The following is a 26,351-nucleotide window of genomic DNA, read 5'->3' as shown; positions in this document are numbered from 1 at the left end:
GCTTCGCGACCGCTGCGCCGTGCGAGCGGAGCCTCTGCGCTGTGTGCGGGGCGTGCGGGAACGCGTTGAAACGAGACCGAGTTTATGCGTGGACTCTGTTGGGCGCGAGGATTGCCGATAAAGCCCGTAACGACGCGGTATTTTTGCTGTCACTCGCTTTGTGTGTTTCTGGGTGCCTTCTTCCAGTAGCGTCAAGCAGAGTTGCTGCTCCCCTTGAGAAGAAGGGGCTTTTTCCCTGCACGGGTACCCATTCAGCAGGAAGGAGCTCCAGCTGCTACTGCTTTCCAGCTGTTGATCACTGGGATTTTCGTCGTGAGCGTTCTTAATTCTGTAAACATCTCTGCAGATACTGTGCTGAGGCGTGAATAGGAGGATAGCCTTCTGCCTGTTGTGTCTAATAAGATAAGCGCTCTGCTGCGTTGCCAGAGCTCTTTGTCTTGGCTTGGAAAGCTAAAACAAACGTGCTTTGAAAAGGCTGTCTCCATTCAGTCCTGCTATGCCAGAAATCTACTGGAAACGTGCTTCCATCCCCAGGATACACACTTGTGTGTGGACTTCCCTGCTCTGCAGGATTGAAACTTCAAGCACGGTGCTGATGTTGGCTCTGGAATTCGTTCTCATCTCTTACTGGCAAACAGCTTCTGTCATGCAGGAGTTGGAAGATGAACTTAAGTTCTTAGAGGTGTAGGATCTGCTGCTTTTGATTCTTTTCAAATAGGAGTAGGGACACAAAGTTCTTTACGTGTACTGCAAACCAGCAGAACAGGCAGAAATTCCAGGAGATCAGCAGAAGGCCTTTTGAAAGTGGCACTTAGTGCCTAAGAACTTTGGGAAAGTTCTTTCATTTTGGGTAAGGATTCCAGTCGCAAGTCTCAGGCTGCAGCCCTGTTCAGAGAGGGAACCTTGCTGCAGGGGGCAGCTGCCGCTGCCTGTGCCGCTCTCCTCTGCCCTCAAACTCTTTGACTCTTACGTTAAAGTAGATTGCTTACTACCTGCCTTAAAAAAAGCTACTTTGGGATTAAGTTAGAGCCGTTCCAGAATAATTCCACGCTGAACTCAATGCACAGTTTCTGTTTCTTATCATCAGTTTCTTGCTTTCTGGATCAGGGAGCTTAGGACGGATGGTGAGAACTGCTGTGTAATAGTATTGTTTGCCGGACGCTTTGGTCTTCGGCCACCATCTGTCTTGATTTGGCTGCTCTGAGGCTTTTTCATTGTGTACTTGGTCTTAGTTTTGCTTTTCCTTCTGCTTGCATGGGTGCTCCGTGCATATCCTCTCTGATGCAACCCTGACAACCCTACAAAACTCCTCAGAAAAACCCATCTTGGAGGTCCGTCATTTGAAATGGCATTTGTTGCATGTCCCTACTGTTAGGGGAGTTCCATACCTCACTTGGCAGTATCGCTGCTCTGTTTTACTTGTATCTTCATGCTTGTTTGTTCCTTGCTTTTTTTTCCCAATCATTTTTTCCCACTCAGTCATGTCTCACAGTTTCAAAGCTAAGCAAACATACATCTTGCAGAAAGTTGGGGAACTCCTGTGTTGAAGCTGTCAGCCTCGCTCCCACTGGAACCGTTTGCTCCGTATGTGGGCAGCAGGCTCCCTCCTCTCCGAGATGCTCATTGCCGTGTTGGTGTGTTCCAGAGCGACGCAGCTGCGGAGGAGAGCCAGACTGACGGCAGTAACAGAGAGCAATTTCATATCGGTTTACTGTATGTCTCTGACAGGAAGAAATTAAGCCTACTTACTTGGCAGTTCATGCGTGTAAGGGATTTCCAGCACCTTTCCTAACTGAGCCTTATTTTCTTTGATTTGGGAACGTGTAGTGATCCTCTAGCAGAAGTTTTGAAAGTCGTGCTACTTAGCAACTGCTGCTAGGGCAGTGAAAGCTGCACGGCTGGCTGCTGCCCTGGGCTCTGCTTCCAGCTCAGGATTCCAGCTGGGAGGGAAGTCATCTTGGGTGGCTGCACATTGCTGCAGGACCTGAGCCCTCGTGAAAGGCAGAAGAGCTGGAGACTGTGAAGAATAAATGGAATTGTAGGTGACCTCTGGATGTCATCCAGCTGAGCCTTCTGTTTGGAGCCGGTTGAACTTGGAGCTTGGGCTGGGCTACACGTGGGCTTGCCCTGTTTGAAAGTCCTTCAAGAATGGGAAACGAGGTTTCTTTGGGAGCCCCTTCTATGCCAAACTGTTGTCACTGTGACAAACGTTTCTCTTTGTACTTACACAGAGTTTCCCTTGTTGCAATTTGTGACTATTGCCACCAGTTCCTTCACTGTGCTGGTGAAGCTAGAAGCAGGTAAACAAACAGCCAATAAACAAACAGCTCAGTGAATTTTGAGTACTGATAATGTTAGCAAATACTTATCGTGCAGTAAAACTATTTGTGCTTGGTGGTTGATTCACAGCTGTGTTGGCTTGGCTGCCCAGTGAGCGGGAGGCACCCAGCTTTCTGCAGAGCAAAGCAGGAGCTGAGAGGTGTGTTTGGACACAGCTTTTTTAAGGAAAGAGCAGCAAAATAATTGTCTTTGAGAGTACTTCTTTCAGATGCGACTTGTTAACTTAAGCAATTACTCAATTGGAGTTCTCTTTAATGGGGCTAGTATCAGCCGCAGGATCTCATACAGATGTTATCAGTATCTCCTGAAAACGACGTACGCATTTCAGGCTGGCTGGAGAGTTGGGTTTCTGCTCGTTGCATTTTGAGCTGCAGTTCTACAAACGCATTGAACCTGTGCTGCTACCAGAAACAACACTGCCTGCCATTATTGTCTTTGGCTGCCAGTTGTGCCTCCCAGCTGCTCTCTCTTGGATGTTGTGCGGCTATACAGTGAGCAGAAGGAGCTGAGCCAGGGTGAAGGAAGGGAGCTACAGGGTTATTTTGTTTTAGACAAATTGGGTTTGGAATAGTTGGATTTAGCTTGGTGCCTGGCTGCCCGTGGTGGGGACAAGCAGGTGAGGAGGAGGGGAGGAATGCTGCTTTTGAGTATTGGTGGGGCTGAGATCTCTGACTTGGCGTGGGCAGAAAGCAGGCCTCCGGCTTTCCCTCTCCAGATTTTACTTTGCAACTCGGTCCAAAGCAAATCCTTTTCTTCCCTAAACGGGCAGAGTGAGCCACTTTGTAATGTTTCTTCTTTTTTTTTTTTTTCCTCCCTAAATTAATCATCTTGCTTTTGGAAGAGCTGTGAAACTATTTCTGTTAGTACCTGCGGTTGTTTTCATTCACCTGAGGAGACAGAATGCCTGAAAGATGAAGCTTTCACATATGGGGAAAAAACCCTCCAACGTTTTGTGAATTCCAGGACAGCATGATGACTTCTAAGATATTCCTTAGTTGAGAGAACGAGCTGTCTCATGAATCCAGTGTAAGGATGTTTCACCTGCTTTGTTTCTTTTGTAGGTACCTGGTGAGGTGACAGCTTTGAGCTACAGCTATGGCATCCAACAAGATGTGGTACACCGTTGCCCTTGGATTTCTGCTGCCTTTTTCTTATGCCCATACGGACTTCTTCACCTCAATTGGTGCGACATATGCTACATAGCTGAAAGAATTTCTTAATGACTGTCATACTGATTCTGCAGTGATGTGTTAATGGAGTGCAAGGCTTTTATTGGTACAGAGTTAAATCCACTTACTAGCTCTTAGGACATGATTGGCTTTTTTCTTGCCTTTGAGAGAAATATCCTTTGAATTCAGTCAGTGCAGTGCAGTCTGATGAGGCTTTGTTTTGTTATATATTCCTATGGGTATTGAATTTCAAACACAGTTTCGGTGTGTCTTGATGCACGCTTATAAAAGCAAGCAAAACAACTGTTGGAGGTACATAATGATACCAGTATGTCAGCGTGCCTTCTTTTGTGTCCCAGCGCTGTGGGATGCAGCTGAAGATGCGACTTGCATCACTTCGTGGTGAACCTGTTCTGCTGCCTGCTTGCAGGAAGGAAAACAGTTGTTAATTAATAACTAAGGTTGTTTGGGTCCTATTGGAGTCATGCCAGAGAGCTTAAAAAATAAATCTGAGGTATTATTGCGTATCACAGATGAAGTCTTTATATATTTAGCTTTGTCATTAGTTGTTCTGTAATATGTATGTTTGGATGGAAGCTTACTCTGTTCCAACCTATTTCCTTTTCCAAATGAATCCTGAATTAGTTCTAATAATAAATATGTGATATTATGTTAATTTCCATGGCAACGAGCTTTGTCCAACATGAGATTTTCTTCCTCAAAAAAAGAAAAGGCAAAAAGCTTTGCTTAAGTACTCCTTCCAGTTTAGCTAGCAGGACGTGGGAGCGTTTTGGGGAAGGAAGAGGAAGAAAACAGAAGAGAAAAAGACTCTTCTGTTTTCAGTTTTTCTTGTTTGTTTTTGTTTCTCCTTGTTTAACCAAAGTGCTCAACTTTTTTTTCTAGGCCATATGACAGACTTAATTAATACAGAGAAAGATCTGGTGATATCACTGAAAGATTACATCAAGGCAGAAGAAAGCAAGCTGGAACAGATCAAAAAGTAAGCAGCTTGTTTGATGACGCTGATAGCTCATAATTTGAGTCTGGCCTTATCTAAAAAATGCTTCCCGAGGCTCATTACACCTGAGGAATTTTGCCTCTGAGGCAAAGATTAAGCTCGAAGTTATTACCGGGGTTTTGTTCCCAGTAATGACTTCTAGTTTTGTTTTATTATCTCCAAGCAGATCGAACAACAAAAATGTGTAAATATAGCTAACAGACAGAAGAACAGTAGTAGTTGCTGTGTATTTCAGAGCATGTTGGATCTGTGAACAGATGATGTCACTAAGGAGCGAGGGAGGTTTGCGGAGTCAGAATTACAGCCCCAGAAAGTTGATCTGGGCTCTCATTTGGGAACCTAAGAGCCGTGTGTTTTTTTAGTGCAAGCCTGCGATATGGAAGGCAGTCTTGTGGTGGGGAAGGAATGGGTTTGTCTTAGATCTAGGGGTGTGTGTCTAGGAAAAGAGGTGGATAAAGCCTTGTTGTTGAGTAGCTGTGCACGAAAGCTGCTGGTGTACTGCACTGGCATTGTAGGAAGGAGTTCACTCAACAGCGTCTCAACAAAGAAAAACAAAAAAAAACCCACCAGTTTGAGATTTTGGCTGCAGCCAAAGATGATTTAAAAAAAAAAAAAGATCTTTTTGTTCATTCCAGAAGTGCTTTATATATAGAAAAAAGTTTGCAAGTTGTATTGGGATTTTTATTGTCTGAGTCTGCTGAGTAGCTTGAAATCAGTTTTATAACTTTTACAAGAAACTTTAATGACTGTGTGTCTTCACTCTAGATGGGCAGAGAAATTAGATAAGTTGACAGATACTGCTACGAAAGACCCCGAAGGTTTTTTGGGACATCCTGTAAATGCATTCAAGCTGATGAAACGGCTTAACACAGAGTGGGGCGAGCTGGAGAGCCTGGTTCTGAAGGACATGTCGGATGGTAAGTATGCCAGTAGCAAAAGCAGTGATCACATTATGATCGTACGTCCTTGACTGTCTTTCACAGGTAGTGCTTTGAATTAGGTTTCTAAGTCCGCTTTTGAGATGCTGTCATAAAAATGTAAGTATTTTGCAGAAGGCCCGCTGTCTTGATGTCAGCGTGCTATTACTGGAGTTTTACACAAATTTTAGAAAAACTGATGTATAAGCAGAGCCTCTCTTTGGAGGCTTTAAATTGTGCAAGGTGTCAGGGCTAGCTTCGTGTACTCACCTGTCTTTCACGACATTGCATCTAAAAGTTTGACAGCTCCATTGAAAAGAAAAAAGGGGAAAATACCTCTTCAGAAAGTGGAGAACTTGTGCTTGAGTGCCGTCGCTACTGATGTGCTCAGTGCCCTTAAGGCATAGTGGTGTGAAACCTGAATACTGGCAGAGTCCGAGTGTTTGGGAAAGAGATCTGAAGGAGTTTAGTAAATGATTGGCTGCCTTGCTTCCTGTACCAGAGTAGAAACTCTTCAGTAGAGAAATGGACATATCAGTTGACTGTGAAATAGATTTCGAGTAAAAAGGAAGCTGGGCTGATAATATTTGACCTGTGGGAATCTATCTCAACAAGTAGTTGATGTTAGGTGTAGGTTTGTAGTAGAAAACGACAAGGGGAGCTGTCAGAAAAGACCCAGTGTTAGTCACTGATAAGAAGAACCATCTCATTGGCCCTGTACTTGGAGTGGGAACATTGTAAGACTCGTGCTTTGGGATGTTGAGACAAAAGAGTTTGTCTGGTAGAAAAGTTACTTCCTGACAACGTCAGTGGCTGTTTGTTTGTTGAGACTTGGGTCCTCATGGCTGACTTTGCTGATGCCATTCCTTCTGGCGGCTCTGTGGAATTCTGTTCCCCTCCTCAGTACAAACAGCCTGTGAATCTCCTGACTGTAGAAGCAGAAGGGGAAAAATGGGCAGTCCTCCCACTGAAAAGAAGATTACAGCAGCAGTTTGGTGCTGAACACGGGGCTCAAAGGGTTGAGATAACAGCAGATTTGTCTGGGGTGCTGCAGTAGTTTGATAATTACTGGTCACCATGTTAATTTTTTCCCTATTTGTGGAGCTCTTTGAGAGAATTCTCGTGGAACTATATTGTATAGCACCTTGCTTGCTGCTTATTTTCCCTGTTGTTCGTCATCTCTGGGGGTTGGATTAAGGTTTTTATTTTGCTGTGCTGTGTGTGGCCTTGGTTTATATTGTGATAAAAAAGGCCGCTGAAAAACTGCTGTTTTGTATGCATTTGGCATTGCAGTCATCCTTGGGCTTTGGAACCCATATTGTTGATACTGTCGGTAATTACACCCTGCTTTGTCTCCTCGGGGAGCCTGGCTTTGGAGGAGATAGGGAAGACGCTTTCCAGCAGTTCCTCAGCATCCTGTTCTCTTTTCCTTCTCTCTCTAGAGCTCAAGAGCTAGTTGCAACAGCTCTTGAGAATTTTGAATATCCGTGGGATGTTCAGGCCAGAGACTCCTAGTGCTACATGTCGTGTCTCAGGTTATGTTTAAGATTAAACAATTATTGTAGAGTATCACGCAGAGATCTGCCCTAAGGCAGGACAGATCTGAGTGGCAGGGAGTGTGGGCTGGTGTGGGCAGGTGCCCAGAGTGGTGGGCACCCTCAGTATTTGGAACTTCACCTCTGAACAGCTGTAGAATCCTGAAAAAAATAGTAAAACGTTTGGAAAAGATCTGCTGTCACCCTGGTGATCCTAAAGAGGCACAGATCACTGCAGCGTGCTGGGGCCTGGCCTATGCTATGTGCTGTATGTAACATCTTTTTTTTATTATTTTTTGCTGTGTTACGGCATAAATAGTTTCTGAGTGAAGCCTCAGGTGTACTTCTTTTGAAACAAATTTGCAGTAATGGCCTTTCCTGAAACGTTGGCTTTCCCTGGAATAGGGAGTCATTCATTTAATGCGCTGAGTTGGTACAGTTCTTGTGACAAAGAAGGCCAAGTCTTTTCCTGTTCTTCCAGGCTTCATCTCCAACATGACGATCCAGCGGCAGTTCTTTCCGAACGATGAAGATCAGACTGGTGCAGCAAAAGCCCTCTTGCGGCTTCAAGACACGTATAATTTGGATACAGACACCCTCTCAAGAGGGAATCTTCCAGGTAAGGGTCACAGGTGTTACCTGCAGTAACGCTGGGAACTTCTACTAAATGTCCAGATTACAAATCCTTTCACAGTGTTCCGCCTTGTTTAGCTGTGTTGTGTGAAGGTATCAGTACCAGTCTCCTCGTACTAGAGCTTGAAGATTTCCTTTTAGTTAAGTCATGTGTCTTTCTTCTAGTGGTGGTAAGAAAATATAGTCTTAATAGGTTTTAATAAAAAGAATCAAGATGCTGCAATCAGTATTTTCCTCGTGATGAAAAAGTTGTCTTTGAACTTCAGCTTCACGGAGTGTGTAAACTGAAAAAACAAAGGGAGAGACCATTATCACAGGCATAGAAACGAACGTGAGCTTGTGTGGCACTATGCAAGAGGAGCAGGTTTATATGCAGAAGACGTGCTTCTTTGTCAGAAGGCTCTTCTCTGCTAGTTTTTTGTCTGGTTTCCTCTGCTCAAAGCCAGTACTGTGCCAGCTGGCAAAAAATCAACTTTGCACAATCCATCTGTGTTTTTGGAAGCGCTCATTGTGGTCAGATGTCTAATAAAATTAAGGCTAATTGGCTTTATATGTTATGCTGTATAACCTTGCTTTTGGGTTTCGCTCAAGACTGTCTCAAAGAGCTGCAGATTCATTCTACTACAATAGGCTGTTAATTATTCTTTTCCTAAAACAGCACAGAAATAGAAGACAAAGTGCTCTGGATGAACTGCATTTTATTGCTTCTTTTGAAGCAATAAGCTGTCCAGACTGTGCACGATCAAGTGTTACTGCAGAACCCATAAGCTCTAGAGTATAAAAGAGAATAAGTTGTTTTTTTGGCCTTCAGAGCTACGGAGAGGAACGTGCCACGTGCTCACTTGTTTGTGCTCTTTGTCTCCTTTCCCAGGGAGTTTCCATTTGTGAGGTGGGCAAGTTTGGATCAGAACTGCTTTTGTGTTGCTTGTTGATTTTCTTCCTGCATCACTGGCTGTGCTGTTTCTTCACACCGGTTAACAGCCATATTTGATGATTGTTGTTTTCAGCACTCTTTTAGGTTGCCCTTTCACATTTGGATGTTATGTTGCTCCTAAATGTACCAGAGTACGGCCCTGCAAGCTGTTACTCCTTCCAGAGGATCTCTTTGTGCCTGTCTGAGAGCACTCAGCCCACCTCCATACTGCGTCCCCTAAGCTTTGCACTGCCTTAGAGCTTACGGGTGGCTTCAGTTCAGAAGCCTGAAATCATTGGCCATCCCAGGCCCACACCCACAGGGTGTTAGTATCTGCAGGATATTCCTTCTTGTGGACTGTCTCTTCAGTTCTTTAATTTCTTAAGGCATGTCTTCAAGGGCATTCCCCTGTTGGAACGCAGCAGTGGGAGCTGCTGGGAGAAATCCAGGATGTATTGAGATGTAATCGGGAGTTTAGTATAGCTGTAAAGCTGACGGGTCCTGGGCAAGAAGAAAAGCTTCAATCTGTGTCTTAGTTTCCTTTCTTACTTTATCTCAAATGCTTTCTTACCACAAAAAGAAATGTGGTTTTTCCATGGGTCTTCATTTACAGCAGCAAAAATAGGAATCTGTCATTTACTTACTACTACTTTACTCTTCCAGAGGTCCCTTCAGATGTTTCTAAAATAGACTGATTTCAGAAATCTCAAGTAGCTGGGAATTCACGGGCATTTTCTTTTTGTCCTTTGCTAAGCTGTTGCTGACACAAGATGTGCTTCAGTAACATTTTGAAGAAATAACACAGTATCTTTGAAAACAGATTTCCGGAGCTTGTTCCTTAGCTTACTTTTGCTCAAAGAGTCCTGTGTTTTGAGGAAGGAGGGTTTCTTTTCTTTTCTACAAATTGTAGAGGCACTTAGCTAGTTTCTGGTATTCTGGCAATGGCAAACTGCACGTAACCACTTCTATCTTCTGCTAAGGGTTTGCAGGTTTTAAATACTTAAACTGGATGTTCAACAAATAGCCACTGCACAGTGGAGATGTTAAAGACCACAACAGCAACAGAAATAAATGGTTCTCTGAAGAACAGGAAGTAGCTGAATGTGGCTCTGAGGAGTGATCCAGTACAGTGTTCTGTGTAAAATCTTTGTTTTGTTTTGTTTCAAATACAGGTGTAAAGCACAAATCCTTTTTAACAGCTGAAGATTGCTTTGAGCTAGGAAAGATTGCATACACAGAGGCTGATTACTATCACACTGAGCTCTGGATGGAGCAAGCTCTGAAACAGCTGGATGAGGGAGAAGTGTCTTCTGCAGATAAAGTCTATATTCTGGACTACCTGAGTTATGCTGTGTATCAGCAGGGGGATCTGAGCAAAGCAATGATGCTCACCAAGCGCCTTCTCGAACTGGGTACGTGCAGGAGAGAGCTGAGGCTCAGCAAGATGTAGCCCTGTGGTTGTGCAGGTGTTACCCGGGGATTTGTTCTGAGAGCTCTTGGTCTTACTGATTTCTTGCCTTGTCTATAGGCTTTTTAAAATGAAATACCAAAACAATTTGTGCTTCTGTAAATATCCCACTGATGGACTGTGTGAAGAACGTAAACATAATCTGTATATCAAAGGCCAGTGAGAACCACTTATTAGTGAACTGAAGCTTTAAAAATTTCTTTTAAGGCTAATGATTGCCAAAACCTTGGTCAGCAGAAATGTTAATTCCCAAGCTGTTAAGCTTAAAGCCAGTCTGCTATTCCAGCTCTGCCTGCCCGTTGCAATTTCCTCGTCCCTCCTGCTCTGCTTGGGCTGGCTGGAATGGCCAAACCCTGCTTATTATGCTTGGAAACCTGCACGTACTGAGGATCCTGGCCTCACAGTAATTGTTTTCTTAACTGTGAATTAATTGAGCTTTACTTTGACAGCTCATGTTATTTTCTACTGGCTGTGCTGCAGGCTAGCATTCTTCCATCCTAGTTTTGAGATTCATTTATGCTGTGAATACTCTCAGACCAGAATAGATGTTTCTGATTTTGACTGAGAAGCAGTGGTGTGCATCTGTTGCTTTTGTTTTTGTATGTTGCCTCTTCTGAATACTTCTTTTGCAAGCTGTAGACTTGCCGGTGATAATTGTCTCTTTTTCAACAGATCCTGAGCATCAAAGAGCAAATGGAAACATGAAGTATTTTGAATATATCATGGCCAAAGAAAAAGAAGCCAATAAGTCCAGTACAGATGCAGAAGACCAGACAGAGAAGGAAACTGAGTTTAAGAAAAAGGATTACCTGCCTGAGAGAAGGAAGTACGAAATGCTGTGCCGTGGGGAGGGTCTCAAAATGGTAAAGTGGAGCAGACTGTTCTGAAATGTATGAAACCAACTGTCCAGAATCTGTGTGTGGTGTGGAAGCAAGGAACTGTTAACAGCAGGTGGCTGTGTGTGTCAAGCTGAGGGTTGGTGTGTGTGGTGGAGTTATTCCCCGTTCCATTCTGTCCAATAGGAAAAGAGTATTACTGCTGACTAGCTTGGACACGCTAAGTAATTGTACTGAACTGGTGTTTCTTCAGTGACAAAATTGTTTTCAGTGGGACTGTGTAAAATACTGCTTGTTGCAGCATTACAGAGTAACGTTAATTTGCTTAAAGTACTGACAAGCTTAACCCATAGTTCTCCCTGGGATTAATCTTGGAATTCTGCAAAATCACAGCGAAAATGGGCTAAAATGGACAAATCTATACTGCCACTGATATTGATGTGGGGTGAAATTATGTGAATGTTTCCACCAGATCCAGCTGACAAGGAATTATAGGCCAGGCATATTTGCCATGCCAGTTGGGATGTACGTATGTATGTAAACTGTCCAGCTGGGCCTGATTTGCCAACTGTATCATCGGCTGCATCCAAAGCTCTGCAGCCAGCAGGGCGAGGGAGGGGATCAGCCCCTCTGCACTGCACTGCTCTGCACTACGAGACCTCACCTGTAGGGCTGCATCCAGATGGGGAGTCCTCAGTACAGGAGAGACATGGAACTGTTGGGGTGTGTTCACAAACCTGGTCCGAGGGATGGAAGACCTCCTGCAAGGACAGGCTGAGAGCTGGGGCTGTGCAAACGGGAGAAGGGAAGGCTCATAGCAGCCTGTCAGTATCAAAAGGGGCTGTAAGAAAGAAGAGGACAGACAGTTTAGCAGGGTCTGCTGTGATAGGACAAGGGGAAATGATTTCAAACCAGAACAAGGGAAATTTACAGAGGATATAAGGAAGAAATATATTACAGTAAGGGTGGTGAGGCACTGGCAGAGGCTGCCTAGAGAGGTGGTGGTGCCCCAACCCTGGAGACAGACAAGGTCAGGCTGGACAGGGCTCTGAGCTCCTGATGGAGCTGTAGGTGTCCCCCTGTTCATTGCAGGGGGGTTGGACCAGATGGCCTTTAAAGGTCTCTTTCAAATCAAATGATTCAATTGTTCTATGACTTCTCAAACTTACAGCATCTCTTAAAGGAAATTGTTCCTGTCTGTTGTTCTCAGGATATCTTTATGTTTCTTAGAGATATTAATGGAAGCTCTCTGATTATCTCATTCCACCTTGCTTTCAGACTCCTCGGAGACAAAAAAGACTGTTCTGCCGCTACTACGATGGAAACAGGAATCCTAGATACATTCTGGGCCCTGTCAAACAGGAAGATGAGTGGGACAAGCCTCGAATTGTTCGCTTTCTTGATATCATTTCTGATGAAGAGATTGAAACTGTGAAAGAACTAGCAAAGCCAAGGGTAAATGCCTTACACTTCCTTGCCTTTTGGAATTTTAAATCCATGTGAAGCTTTCTATGTGAGTGTGTGTGACTGTCTCTCTTGACCACAGATTTGTGTGCACTGTGCTCACATGTTGCTTCTCTCACTTACAGCTTGTGGTGACACTCTTTCTAGGAGACGATGGGGAAGCTGGAATTCCTGTGTAATTAAAAGCCAGGTGGCAACAGTTAGGCTCTTCTGGCAGAGTTTCTGTGCACGCTGTTTCAGAAGAGGAGGAGAGCATTATATGGCAGAAAACAAACATACTGCAGCTAGGCTGCCTTGAAGTATACCTGTCATCAGATAGGCTCTCCCTTTTTTGTTTATTTGCCACAATTATGACATGGATAAGAGAGGGAAAAGCATTCCTCTGGTTCTGGAGTGCCGCATTACTCTATAGACAGTAATGAATGGCCCATTCAGTATAGAAATATAAAAATGACTTCTGTCTCCCAGGTCTGAAGTTACCTGCAGGTGAAAGAGCTACAGCAGGGCAAGACTTATCAGTGCTGCTATGTTGCTTATTCAGAATTCCAGCTCTTCAAATTCTGTTTCAGAAACTGGATTCCAAGGTTCTTGTTTCTGAGGGCCTGGTTCCAAGCCAAATCAGCTGTCAGAGTGAACAGGAGTGTCCAAGATAAACAAAGAACTGACTGAGTTGCCGTCTGAATCCAGCTGGTGTGACTGCATCATGTGCATTTAAGATGTAGATATAAGGAAATAACTCAATTTCTCCAAGTTATCAGTTATTTCTAAAATAAGATTTTAGTCTTAGTCTAAGTATAATTTTCCTGCTTCCTTTCTTCAGCCTGAATGGCTTATTGTTCAGAGAGAGCTGAGCAAATGAAGATTAGGGAAGAAATGCATTAAGTACAGGACAGTTAGCTTCATCTGCTGCAAAGCAAGCCAGTGATGCCTTATATCTGAGCACATGGCAGGTAAGGCTGCCCTTGGCCACCACACTGGGTAGCCTGAAGTGGATTTTAAAGCTTCCTAAAGGCTGATGTGTTGTGTTTCTGAGGTGACACTCAGAGCTATATGGAGGTACGAGTGATTCTTTTCACTTACCCAGGTGCAGCTCGAAAGGTTGGAGGCCAGTTGTTTGCCTCTTGGTGATTAAGCCCCTTTGCTGCTGCAAAACCTGGCATTATAGCCGTGAAGTACGACTTGGTATCTTGATGATGTAGAAATAAGTCTTAGCGCAGAAAATAAGAGCCTGAATGGATCTCTGAACGCATGGCTATTTTAAACTTCAAGAGCTGCCAAATGTTCTCCCTGTCAAATGTTTGGCTCGTTTCAAAGACTGCAGATTCACAGTTCCGTGATGTAGAATCTTAATGCTGTTAGTGTTCCACGTAATTCCTGTGGCCGAGGCTTTGTAGAGCTCAGAAACCAATGCAGCAGGAGCATTATTTTTAAGGCAGAAGGATAGCCTGTCCCCTGCTTGATCCTGGGAATGTTGCTGTCACTGCCTCCCAGAAGATCCTGCTGTGTGATCTGTGCCCAGCCTTGTGTTGCTCTGCCATGAGCTGGCGGGAGGGAGGCTTAACATCCAGCTTTGGGATTCTGTCTGGAGTCAACGTTTGTGACTTGATTCTTATATATGTCTGTGTGGGATGGGATGAGAAGCTTCTTGCTCAGAGTTCCCGGCACCTGTTCTTGTCAGCTGGGATAGGGAGGCTTTGACGAACTTAGTTTCCTTTAACAATAGAAAAATGCTCCTTGTGTTTGATGTGGGACTCGGTGTGCCACGTTGTGCCTAGAGCTCACCAAAATGTGCAACTTCTTCCGAAATGTAAGCTCTGCAACTGAAGCTTTCCGTTCTGAACAGTGGAGTGTCTTTGCAGTACAAGAAATCTGAATTGGTGTTAACTCAGATGGGACAGTGTCAAGTAAATGGAGTGCAGTAGAGGGAAGGGCAAAGCCTTGAGCTGGGAGTTCACACTCCGGGAACAGAATGTGAATGTGCCCATGGACATAGCAAGTAGGTTTTCTTAGCAGTTACTGTTAAAGAAATTTGCAGTGTTGCGTTTAGCACAGAAATATTCAGAAGGTAGGCTTCTACTCATTTTTCTTGTGTACGTTGTCACAGCATTGCTTGGATTCAATGTAACTGTAAAACTCACGTGCAGGACAGAGTAACAAAGGACCAATTGTATACCTGTCCCGATACTGTGTTGCTTGCAGCAGTTGTTGCAGTATGAAGAAAAGGGAAGTTTCCAGCTTGCTTTATTCAGACAGCTGCTGCTCTTGCTCCAGAAGTGCAAGCACTGCTTCCTGAAAAAGCTGATTCTTCTCTACTGTTTTCAAAAAAATATCTACACACATATACATTTAAAAACAAACACGAAAGCCACACACAAATTCTCTCCTAACCTCTCTTTCCAATAAAATGGGAGGGTCCCCCTCTTCCCATCACAGCTCTATGATTTTCTTCCCTGGTTCCGTAAAAGAAAAACCACCTTGAAAGGTGACTGGGTGGTTTGGGTGGTCTGCATAGAGGCTTGTGTGACATTTCCCCTTCGGCTTCTGAGTGGTCGGATTGCTGTGATGCACTATTTGCTTTGTAATGCAATTGTTCTGATGGTTCGCTTCACAGCTGAGGCGAGCCACCATTTCAAACCCCATAACAGGAGCCTTGGAGACGGCACATTACAGAATTAGCAAAAGGTAAGAGAGCTCTATGCCAGATGTTTTGGGCCTGTAATGAGTACATAGGTTCTGCTCATTATGGGAAGAAAAGAGGTGGTCTATAAAGGCAACTTTGGCTTTGTAGTCCATCGCTTTATTATACGCAGATCCTGTAACAGGCTGTTACTGCTGAGTTTCTCAGTCTTTTCCTTCAGCTAGAAGGAGTATTTGTTTTCTGTTTGTTGTTGGGTTTTTTGGGTTTTTTTTGGTCACCTTCTCAATACGTGTTCTCAAGTGATGATCTGTGCAAAAAGCAGGTCTCTTATTCAGCATATAAAATATTCAGTGCTACAAAACCTTCAGTGGAATGCAGTGATTTTAGTACTCCCTTTCTCTTTGCTGTTGTCACCAGCCAAAAATTATCCTCCTTTCCTTTGCAAAATCTAGCAGAGCACCTGAAGTGCCTTAACACATGGGAGAGGTGCTTGAGGTCATTGCCATGTGGTGACAGCTGGACTGGCACAAGCAGTGTGTCTGTTAGTCACACAGCATCAGTGCCCAGGAGTGCCCCTTGCTCCTGCCTGGGCCCTTCTGCCTCCTGCCAGCACAGATCTGGCAGAAAGCAAGCTTGGTTTTTGACTGGTCTCCTAATTCTTTTCACTTCGTCTATAAAGTAGCGCAAGTCTTGAATTCAACAAACATTTTCCAAAATTTGCTTCAGGAGAAAGCCTGTCTGGTTCTGAAAGGAACTGCACCCCCAATCTCCCTCCCACTTTCAGTAGATGTAATTAAAGATTGGCCGTGCATTCCATCTGCATTAAACCTAAGTTCACAAAGGAGTTAAACTTCTGCATGAAGAGGAACTGTCTGTGAAACTCAGCATCATACATTTTTTGCAGAAAGTCTGTAGTTTACAGCAAAAAGGAAAGGGAATAAAAGGAGGAAAAAAGTGAAAGGACAATCTAACCAAATTTTTTCAACGAATTTTTTGATTTGGACGTGGCAGCTACAGCGTCTGTTGCCCTTCAAATATTGCTACTTTAAGAGCATTGCATACCATCCAGACCAATCGGAACCCTTTCAAACACCTGTGGCTTGGCAAAAAGCAGCCTGCTAGGTGGGTAAGCCCTTGTCCTTTCTCTTTTTGTAGCTGAGCCGTGCTACTGTTCATGACCCCGAGACTGGGAAACTGACCACAGCACATTACAGAGTCTCTAAGAGGTAAGGGGAACGTCTTCCAAAGGTACTCCCAGTCCAAGGAAGTCTGTTCTGTGGCTGTACTGCTTCATCTCTAAATGTGGGGCAAAGTTGGACTAATTTTAATTTTAATTTCAGTCTTTCTAACTGAGCTGTCTCATAACAAAGCAAGCGGTCATCTGAGATAGAAAATACTTCTACGTGTTAGTGGTAACTAAAATGGGGGTTCCAAGTTTGCTTAGCATGCCTTGCCTGGTGCTACTAATGACTAAAATGTTCTGCTCACCCTGACAATGGAAGAGGCTGTGTGTGTCTCTCACCTGTACCACGAACCTTCAGTACTGGTACGTGCTGCGTAAAACAAGGCATCGCTGTGCTGCTGTGATCCAGGCGAGTGGTGCGAGCCAGAGCTTGTTGGAAAGGAGCACGAGGAGCTTGTGCTGTTAGTGCTAGGTGGCTGCACTCGTGCAGAGCTGCTGGTAGAAGTGTCCTCCAGCTTAGGGCTGCTGGAGCTGGTTTGGATTACAGATGAATCATTGCTCCTGAAAACCAAAAAGACTGCTTGCTTTATTTTTTGAATAGCCGACTGCTTTCCCTCATCAAACATTCTTTCCTAGCAAACGCTCTTAGAAACGACAGCATTCGTCTGTGAGAGGGCTGCTGTTGCGGTGTGGGACGTGGCAGGCTGTGTGAAAGGGGCACCTTGCCAGCAGGGCGCGGAGCACGGGCAGGCTGTGCTGCGTGCAGCACCAGCACGGATCTGACACGGCTTTCAAAGAGCTGCTTTTTTCCTCTCCTCCCAGCAGCCATCTGTATCGGGTGGTAAAGTTTCCAATTCAGAAATACCAGGCTGGGCTTTTATTTGTTCCTTGTTACCTCTCTACTGTTTTACTTTTTTTTTTTTCTTTTCCCCAGATAAATACATTTTAGAAAGTTTTTAAATGGGGAAGGCAGTGTTTTGTGTGAGCAGCGACCGCTGCAGCAGCAGTGTTGAAATGCTCTGCTGTAGTGCTGCTGTGCTGTGGCTGAGGACACGGCTGTTGTGATGCCCGCTACGAGGCTGACTTGTGCAGGGGGCACATAGGCCCACATGCGTCATGTAGCTCTGGGCAGCAGGCTGCATTTTTCCAAGTGATATAACATTATTTCTGCAGAAAGCTTTTGTGCTGTTGAAATCTGTGTCAGAAGGGATGTGATGCAGACGTTCGGGCATGGTGCATAAACGCGGCTAGCTGTGTGCAGCAGTCGTAAGCACTGCTAAAAGCTGGCTCGTGGTGGGAGGAAGGAAAAAACATATCCCGCAGCATGAGTTCAGCACTCCTAGAGAAATAATTCTTTACATTACTGTAATACACTGGCTCTGCTCGCAGCTGTCTTTTGAGGCGGGACATCCTCCAGTGAGTGAAGTCTGATGCAGGATAGCCTGATGACAGGTCCTGGGGTCCTCCACTGTCAGGCTGCCTTTATACCTTCGGACAATTAACTTCATTTTTAAAAAGTGTTGTAGTTTTACTTCATGAAGGAGGCAGAGTTGGCCACGGGGAAGGACTCAGGGCAGCCGCTGCAGTTCTAAATACTCAGCATAGTACAGAAGGGTGCTGTTTTCCTTTGTTTATTAAAGCCTGTGTGGTACGCTGGGCAGAGGGCTCCAGGGGCTGCTGTTGGGCATGAACTCAGCGTGGGGTGCGCGGTGCTTGTGGCTGCTGCCTGCATGTGGCTGCGAAGCATGGCTCTGCATCGCTGCTGCTTCTTTGGGAAGCGCTTCATGTAATGCTCTCTGCTTTCTCCTGACCTCCAAGGCTGCTGCGTTGTAACACTTTCTTACACATACTAACAGTATGCAGAAGCAGATGAATCTTTGTATTTGTGCAAGTCATTTACATCTGGTTCATTTTTTCTTTCAAAAAAAATCCATGCTCGAAGAGATTCTGTAACCTGTGTCAGTGTCTTGTCACGTGTCATGCTACCCTTCCTCCAACACAACGTTGTGGTGTTTTGTTTTGTTTTTTTAATACAAATTTTTAGATGAAAGCAAACCAATCTTTATCGTAGACTTGTGGAAAGTTCATTTTTATAGCAGTTCCATGATGTTCTTAGCAGCCAGGCACCGTGCACAGGTGTTTCAGCCCAACAGCCTTGTAAAAGCAGCAGCAGCCACTGCTGAGCCTTGGGATGTTGGTACGTGGATGCCTGCCTGATTTACCGACCGAAGATGTTTAAAGATGTCTTTGAAACTCCGAGGCTGACTTTTCATATCTATAAAATTATATTTACTTTTCTCCCTTAAAAATCACTTCCTCAAATGTGCTGAATACCCAATTTGTGGTAGGCTGTTTTAGTAGAAATTGTTCAACAGGGGAAATGAAGTGTTTTATGCATTGCTTAATTGTTTTCATAACGATGTGTAGTATCATTGCACAGGTAAGTAACGTGAGTAGACAGAATGCACAGCACTCACCTGTGAGTGGATGGGGACATGTAGAAGAGCTGAGTTACGTTCACATAGAACCTGCGCTCGCTGAAGTAATTTACTTCTTTTCTCAACTGCTGCATCAAATGGGCGGTCTAAATTGGCTGTTTGGAATGGGTAAGAGCAGAATGGTGGTGTGCCTGTTTTAGAGACACGGCTTGAACCAAATGTCACTGTTGGGAACCCTTTCTTGCATCATTTGATGGTCCCAGGTGGGAAGTAAGGCCCTTAGGTTTAGAGCTGCCTTAAACCAGGATCCTAAGTGTTCTCCAGAACACATTTATTCTATGCAGCTCATGGAAATGTTTCTGATTGACCTACCAAATTTTTGCAAGCTACAAAAGATAATCTCAAACTTGAAGCAATCCCAAATATAGCACTTGCACTGCTAGCCTACTGGCTGTTTCTACCGTATTTTAGTCATGTATTGGTTTTTTTCCACTTAGTGCTTGGTTGTCTGGATATGAAAGCCCTGTGGTATCTCGCATTAACACCAGGATACAGGACTTAACAGGGCTCGATGTCTCCACAGCAGAGGAACTTCAGGTAAGTGACTGACTTCCACACATATGGTGCACTTCATTTTGGATGGCAGTGCGTGTAGAACAGTGCTCCTGTACGGGAGCTTGTCACAGACGCTCGTTACATCCGGGGCCAGCTAATTTGGTGTCTGGCTGAATCTAAGATCATTAGAAGAATGACTTATTCTTCACGGGGAGGTAGAAGCAGTTGTCATTGCAGAGTAGCACTTGCTATAGTGTGAAATAGTTTGTTGTTGCTGCTGCAGGGAATAACCAAAGCTCACAGTGTTTATCGGAATGAATGTAATTTCTTTTTATTTATACTGAAGAGGAGAAAGAGATATGAAAATGACATGGAGGTCAAAAAGTGGTTTAGATTAGAATGATACAAGCTATTTGGAAAAGAATATTGCCTATAATGTTTTTACAGAGAAAAAGTATTTTTCTGCCCTGGAAGACAGGGAAAGGACCTGTTGGGTGAAAAAGAACGAGCTGCCACAGGCAGGAATGCTCAGAGTGGTTTGCAGCTTCTGGACAGGGTGGTGTATTGGTGGGATGTCTCAGTGAAATCTGATTCATTTGTGAATAAAGCCAGTGTGGTTCCAGGAGCATGGTACATTTCCGCTGACAGAGACTTGTGATTTCTTATAGCTTAATTATGAAACCTCATCTAGCAAAAGGCTGTAATTGACAGTCAAATTCTTGACCTTTCTTGTCTGGATAAAGTAGCTTTACTAGATTTTGTGCTTCTCCTTTCGCTGTAGGTAGCCAACTACGGAGTAGGAGGCCAATATGAGCCTCATTTTGATTTTGGAAGGGTAAGTCCTTTTTCCTATCTGCACCTCTTTCTTCTTCACAAGCGCTGTGTTTCTCTTTTTCAGGTGGCAAATTATGGAGTGGGAGGACAGTATGAACCCCACTTTGACTTTGCACGGGCAAGTAGATGGAGGAGAGCTAGTCACCTGGTGAAGCCTGGGCCTCCTGGCTGTGGCACAACTTGTGATCTTTATCGTGAATTAAATTTTGTAGCTCTTCAACTTTTCTAATCGGTGTTAGTGGAGAAGCCCTCTAAACCACCGGCTGAACTGAGAACCATTTCAGACATCGTGGAGCAACAAGGGTTTTCTTCAAAACCATAATTTCTAAGGAGCTATTCTTAAGGAGATGACAGACACTTCTTAACAAAGCAAAGGGCACTAGCTTTATTGTTAAGCTGGAACCACGTTTAGAATTATTTTAGCTGACCAAAGTACTGGCAATGTAAAGCCACTGAAGAACATACAGTCAAACTGCATAGATGCTCAGTGTATATCCTGTGCTCCTGACACACAGAGGATGGTGCATCCATGCACTGAGGCTGGCACACAGGGGTCTGCAGTGCGGTTAAGGCAAACATGGCTGTAGGGCCGACGGCTTGATGCCCTTTTCTAGAAGGGAAGTTTTGGAGGCAGTGTAGTAAAACTTGTATTGCAGCTTACCGTGCAGGCCGTGCCATACAGAGGGAGCACTTCTGCCAGAGCTGAGATGCAAGTATCTTCCATGCTGCTGAAGGAATTGTTCAAGTGCTCTCTGTTATTGTTCTTTAGCTGCTGATTGCTGACAGACTACTCAAACTGGAAAAGGCTTACTTTTTCTTTTTTTTTCTTTTCTTTTTTCTTTTTTTTACTACTGAGTTCTTCTCATCACACAATCCCCCTTTTATTTGACTGAAATTCAAAACTTATTTCTCGTCCAGCCTAAATTTCAGAGTGCTGGAAATAATTACGCTGAATTCAGTTGGTTATTTACTGGGCACACTTGTTTGTGATTTAATGCTTTCAGATTATCCTTATGCTGTGAATCCAAGCCACCAGCTATTAATCAGAATTTCTGCTCTGTAAGCACATGCTCAGAAGCATTGCAAGTGATCTAACAGTTTCTGTTTGGAAACGCTTGGGTTAGTTTCTAAAATACTGATTGCTGGAAATTTTAGTGCACACAAATAACGGGCACAGGAGGTGGGCTCTGGGTGTTTAGAAAACAATAAAAAAACAACTAAAGTAGAGGTGTGACAAAAGCTAGCTCGTACCCTCCCACGTGGGGCTTTGTTCCTTAAATCAAGTGCTCCATTCTGAACACAGCGCTGGGCTGGTGTTGCCACAGCCACATGCTCATGTTTAGCATGCACCCACCTTACTCCTGTTGAAAGCTTCAGGAATGGCTGCCACGGGTGTTCTGTGGCTGCAGTACATCACACTGCTGAATGAATCACTCATGGGACTCTTTGTGGCGCTCCAAAAGCTTGTGTGCCAGGATGCAGAAGGCTGTGCAGCGGTGAGAGGTTGGCGAGGGCAGAGGAACAGCAGGGAGCAGGACTCACGTGAGGCTGGCTGAGCCGGGGGCTGGAGAGCTGCCCTCATTTGGTGCTCCTCTTGGGGGAAGATGAGAAGGCTGAGGTAGCTGTAATGAAATAATTACCCCTTGTGGCTCTAAAGAGGATGTATATACTAATTTTCAGATGGTACAGTTGTTCTTACTCATTAGCAACTTGGGCATGACTTCCCTCTCCCGTAGCATTTTGAGTAGCCTTATCTAAATAAGTACACTTACTTTCAGTTCCTGCCCCTGACTAGAATGAATGAAATTTTTTCTGCATGAATTTGTCCACTGCTGGCTCTGCAGCTGTCTGTCATTGGCTCCTCAATAATCAAAATGAAACGCTTATTAAACCTGCTTGCTTTTATTCACAGAAAGACGAGCCAGATGCTTTTAAAGAATTGGGAACAGGCAACAGAATTGCTACTTGGTTGTTTTATGTAAGTGATACATTTCTGCCATGTGCTTTTGCCAATAATGTCTTGTCGCTGCACATCCTGTATAGCTGAATTATTTCATTACTTTTGTTTAAACTGAAGTGATTTGCAAATGAAGGCAGCCGTCACCTCATAGTAACATATACAGGTAACTTACCTGTAAGTCATGGCTCTTACCTGTGCTTAAGTGCTTAAGGAGGTTCTTTTCCCTCAGAGCTCAGTAGCAATTTAAAATATTTGACTGCCTATTCATTTTTATATCTGCGTCAGGATTTACAGCACACTCATTGCAATGACATTTCAGCACTTATCATTCAGGGCTATCGCACTTCAAACCAAACAGGTGGGTTTTAGCCCTATTTAATGTTTTTAATCATGCAGCCTTTGGTCAGTAAATGAGAGGCATAAAATAAGTTGCTGAATTATTTGTTTCACTAAAATGTGACATCTGAGGAATGCAGTGGCTTGCAGCTTACCTGTGCCTTTTCCCACCCTTCCAGATGAGTGACGTGTCAGCAGGGGGAGCTACCGTCTTTCCTGAAGTAGGAGCAAGTGTTTGGCCTAAAAAGGTAAGAAGGGTTTTATTGTCCAGTTTAACTATCCTCTCCTCACCTGCACAAAACCGTAAAGCATGTATGTTTGAACATTCGAAAGAAAGCTTTACAGTGAGTTTATGTGGAAAAGACCCTGGTCACAGGGTGCTTACAAGTGAAGCTGCTGGAGCTGTACTGGTGGTTCCAGGGCCCTCTGAGCTGCTGCATGTTGGCTCATAGTCACATTTTGGACGTGAAGTAAATCAGAGTCTCACTCCATAGCAAAGAAATGTTAGAATAAGGAAAACAACCTTCAATTTAAAAGGAACCTTTGAAATACAAATGGTCCTCTATCTTATTGTTGAGTAAGTTGGTATCACACAGAGCAAAAAGCTGAGCATTTCCACTGCAATTTCCAGGGAACAGCTGTATTCTGGTACAATCTCTTTCCAAGTGGAGAAGGAGATTACAGCACACGGCACGCAGCCTGCCCAGTACTAGTTGGAAACAAATGGGGTAAGTGTCCGTGGTGATGCTCCTGCTGCTCGCGACCTGGAGCTCAGGGGGTGCCTCTGGGTTGCTTTGTCTTTCTTTTTTCCTTTGGACCTCGCAGTAGAATAGAAAGCAGGCAGAAGTGTTAGGTCCCTTTTGAAGAAATCTGTCTCTCTCTCTATACATAGTGTTACTATGTATGTAATACTGTGTATTTTTTATTTATATCTAAAATATAGTAGTATATTTAATAGTCTCACATAGCTTTGTACCTACTGAAAGGTATTTTTCCCCTTTGATGGATTAGGCCAACTTCACATTTGTGTATGTGTTAAAATACTTAAGCACTGGATTTTTTTAAATTTTTGTAGCTTAGCCAGAAGGATGAGCTGAAGGATGCAGTGACCAAATACCTTCATGTCATTGCAGTGTCCAATAAATGGCTCCACGAGCGGGGACAGGAATTCCGAAGGCCGTGCACGTTATCAGAGTTGGAGTGATGCAGATTCGTCCTTCTCCTCTGTATTCAGTTTGTGTAAAATGCACACATCTCCTACAGTTTACAATTGACTAACACTCCACTACAGATTCACTCTTCAACTACACCAGTGTTTCATCTGTGGACAAAAAAAAACATGCTTTTAGTTCCTTCTAAAATATCCCCTTTAAGATTTTATAAACAGATTATATTGAGTTTAAGCTCTCTGAGTGTTACAGGAAAAAAGAAGAGGACAAATTACAGATGGGGGCTACAACCAAGAGTGGTGTTGTGTGGTGTTCCTTCACCATAGCCCCTCTGACCAGCCACTGCTCGCTCGCTTTGAGCTCATTGCAACTGTCTGTTGCCCGATGATACAGTGGGAGGGCTCCTTTCTAAGGAAGGCTGAATTAAAGCAGTTCCTGTTCCTTTATTTTCAGGCATCTGACTCCTTGCTTTTCTAGAGTGCGTGAAAACTGTGGCCGTGGTTTGTCTTCATGGGGGAAAGAGCCTGTTATCTGTTTCGGCCTGTTTTCCTACTTCCATAAAAGCCCAAATTTTTGGTCAGTCTTCCTTCTTAGCTTCTATAGTGAATTTGGCTCTTAACCATGAAAACGTGAGCCAGCAGTTGCACATGCATCAATGAAATGCTTCAGCAGTGTTACATCAAATGCATGCCTGGGTCAGAGCAGCCTGACAGTGAGCAGAGCCCATCTCCTCTGTTTTTTTCTCTATTGTTTGTCCACATCAAAAGAAACAAATGCTGCTTTTATTCTGTCTTAGTAGTAAACACATCGGTTCCGTGGGCAGTGGGGATGGGAATGTTTCCGTCTTCATTAATAGCAGTAATTGTGCCTTAGGACACTGGAATTTCAAATTGGTTATGAGACTTCAGGTGATGAGGTAACGCAGTTGTCACAGAATGCTCTCCACCCCTGTCCTCCCAGTTCTCAAGTTCTGTGAGAAATAGATGGCCTATTTATAATCCTAGATCATTTTTAGATGCTTTTTCTTTTGCAGATGTTTTTGCTGCTGTGGGTGCTGCGTGCAGCCTGCAGCAGTGACATGCCTTTAGTTGATGCTGCTCACATAGGGCCAAGGCTCTACCTGCTCTCCATGCTCTGCTGTTACTCACCTCACTGAGGCTGCTCCATCAGCTAGGCCTGGTGCTGGTGGGCAGGGAAGCACTGGGAAAGGGCTGTAGCAGAGGCTGTGGTGTTGCTCACTTTGCTGCTGCCAGTCCCGTGAGCCAGGCTGGAGCTGTGCTGATCACCCCATGCACCCACACGTGTGAGCGTGTGTACACACACACACACACACACACACACACACACACACAGTCCCCAAGTCAGCAGTGCAGTAGAACTAGCTCACAGTGACTTTCAAAGACTATGGTTTGTGATGAGTCTTCCTTAAGCTGAGATGACATTGAAACCTCTGAGGGAGATGAGACTGTGGCAGCTGTAGCTGTTGGACTTCTGTTCTGCTCTTGAGATTCCTGTGGGAGGAATAACTGCTGTCCCTGCTTCCCCCCAGCACAGAAGGAGCTGAGCAGGGCAGGGAGGGACTGCAGCAGGTTTCCTTGCCTTAGCCATCCTTCCTCAACAGAGGGATTTTTAGCTAAATGGCTGAGTATTCCACTAGCATGAGAACAAGAATTAAAGTGAGCTGCACCAGATTCTGCCTAAACAGTCTGATTTTCTGGATGACAATGGTTGTTACTGATTTAAGGGTCAAGCCTGAAGTCTTTACCAAGGAAAAAATTCCAATTTTAATTAATTGGGTTTTCTGCCTCCACAAAATCTTGAAAATTGAGCCAAAAGGTAGAAGAAACCAACAGTTACATGTGAGAAATACCTCCAGAATATGGAGGATGCAGTTTATGGTACTTGAGTTTGAAATACTGCCTACTTTCAGAAGACACTTTAAAATCTTTGCTGCAAAATGTCTTGTTAAATTTCTACTGAGCCTGTTAGCAGTGGGACCTCCGTAACTTTATTCTTAGCCCTGCACCTTCCTGTATTGTGCTTGTGTTTTTGAAAGGTGCAAAACAAAGCCCCATCCAGTACTTAACAACAGGAGAAGTCAGAAACAGCTCCACCACTTCTGTACTCCTCACTTATTCAGAATTGCTGGTACAACAGAGCAGTATCCAGCTGATAGAAATAGATTCACCAAAAAAAAAAAAAAAAAAATCAGAGTGATAAAAATAATGCTAAGTTGTAACAATTAAAAAGAAAAGAATACGTAACATCCTTACTTACCCAAGTTTTCACCTTTCTACATGGTGTCAGTACAGTCTTTTCCTATCTATGGTGTTCTCTTTTCCATCTTCTCCCTTTTCTTAAGCTCCAGAGGAAGGCGGCAGTGGTGGCTAGGGGTGAGTCCTGCCCCTTCCCTGCAAGTAACAGACAGCGATGTGGTGTTAGGAGTCTTGGCTGGGGGCATTCAATTTTGCCAGTAGTTCAGAGGCATCTCTGAATGGCTTTAGATAAGCCAGTTCTGCACAGTAAACTAGCACAGGAAGAATCACTGCATCACCACCATGCATGTGTTTGGAAAGCAGCGTCTGGTTTTGCTATTAACGGAGCAGCTGTTTCTTTCTGAAGCGTGCAGAGGAATTACTTGACATGAAAATAATTCAAAGCAAAAATTTGTACAAGGTAGGAGAGAAATTCTGAAAAAATGTGGCAGTGATTGTTCTAGTACTGTGACATTGTAAGAGAATGCTGAGGGCTCGCACATCTTAGATGGAAAAAAAGAGGGCTGAAGTGATGAGAAATCACCTTTTCATTGTATCAAGCAATTTTTCCCCCATCTCTGTTCAAAACCAAAAGCTGAACAGCGAGCCCAGAAGAACCTGTGAAACGTACAGGGCAGTTTGCTGAGCAGGTCCCTCCCTCAGCTGCTATTAGGTAGCTCCAGGGCTGAC

General features: G+C 44.1%; 1 protein-coding gene across 4 annotated transcripts; it reads left to right on the top strand.

Annotated features, from left to right (window-relative positions):
* Positions 1-51: 51 nt before the first annotated feature.
* Positions 52-25,614, top strand: P4HA1 (prolyl 4-hydroxylase subunit alpha 1). 4 transcript variants are annotated; one of them, XM_031554410.1, is made up of 15 exons: positions 52-137; positions 3,402-3,523; positions 4,413-4,509; positions 5,293-5,444; positions 7,461-7,598; positions 9,698-9,937; positions 10,666-10,856; positions 12,108-12,284; positions 14,905-14,975; positions 19,050-19,149; positions 20,006-20,059; positions 21,854-21,919; positions 22,417-22,485; positions 22,869-22,965; positions 23,371-25,614. In XM_031554410.1, the coding sequence occupies exons 2-15, from the start codon at positions 3,436-3,438 to the stop codon at positions 23,439-23,441; spliced, it is 1,611 nt and encodes a 536-aa protein (XP_031410270.1). In that variant the 5' UTR covers positions 52-137; positions 3,402-3,435; the 3' UTR covers positions 23,442-25,614. The 4 variants fall into 4 exon arrangements, with proteins under 4 accessions (XP_031410270.1, XP_010712627.1, XP_003207954.1 ...); XM_010714325.3 differs by lacking the exon at positions 14,905-14,975 and adding an exon at positions 16,087-16,157 and having other exon boundaries at positions 53-137; XM_003207906.4 differs by lacking the exon at positions 20,006-20,059 and adding an exon at positions 19,889-19,942 and having other exon boundaries at positions 54-137.
* The last annotated feature ends 737 nt before the right edge of the window (positions 25,615-26,351 follow it).

This window comes from Meleagris gallopavo, chromosome 8, assembly GCF_000146605.3.
Source record: "Meleagris gallopavo isolate NT-WF06-2002-E0010 breed Aviagen turkey brand Nicholas breeding stock chromosome 8, Turkey_5.1, whole genome shotgun sequence".
In the NCBI taxonomy this organism is placed as follows: Eukaryota; Metazoa; Chordata; class Aves; order Galliformes; family Phasianidae; genus Meleagris; species Meleagris gallopavo.
Note: the sequence above shows the minus strand (reverse complement) of the source record. Positions and strands in the feature narration are given on the sequence as shown.

Coding starts and splice junctions, on each gene's coding strand:
- P4HA1 (XM_031554410.1), top strand. CDS start 3,436: ATGGCATCCAACAAGATGTGGTACACCGTTGCCCTTGGATTTCTGCTG. Junction 12,285..14,904: donor AAGAACTAGCAAAGCCAAGG/GTAAATGCCTTA, acceptor TTCGCTTCACAG/CTGAGGCGAGCCACCATTTC. Junction 22,966..23,370: donor ACTAGTTGGAAACAAATGGG/GTAAGTGTCCGT, acceptor ATGTCATTGCAG/TGTCCAATAAATGGCTCCAC.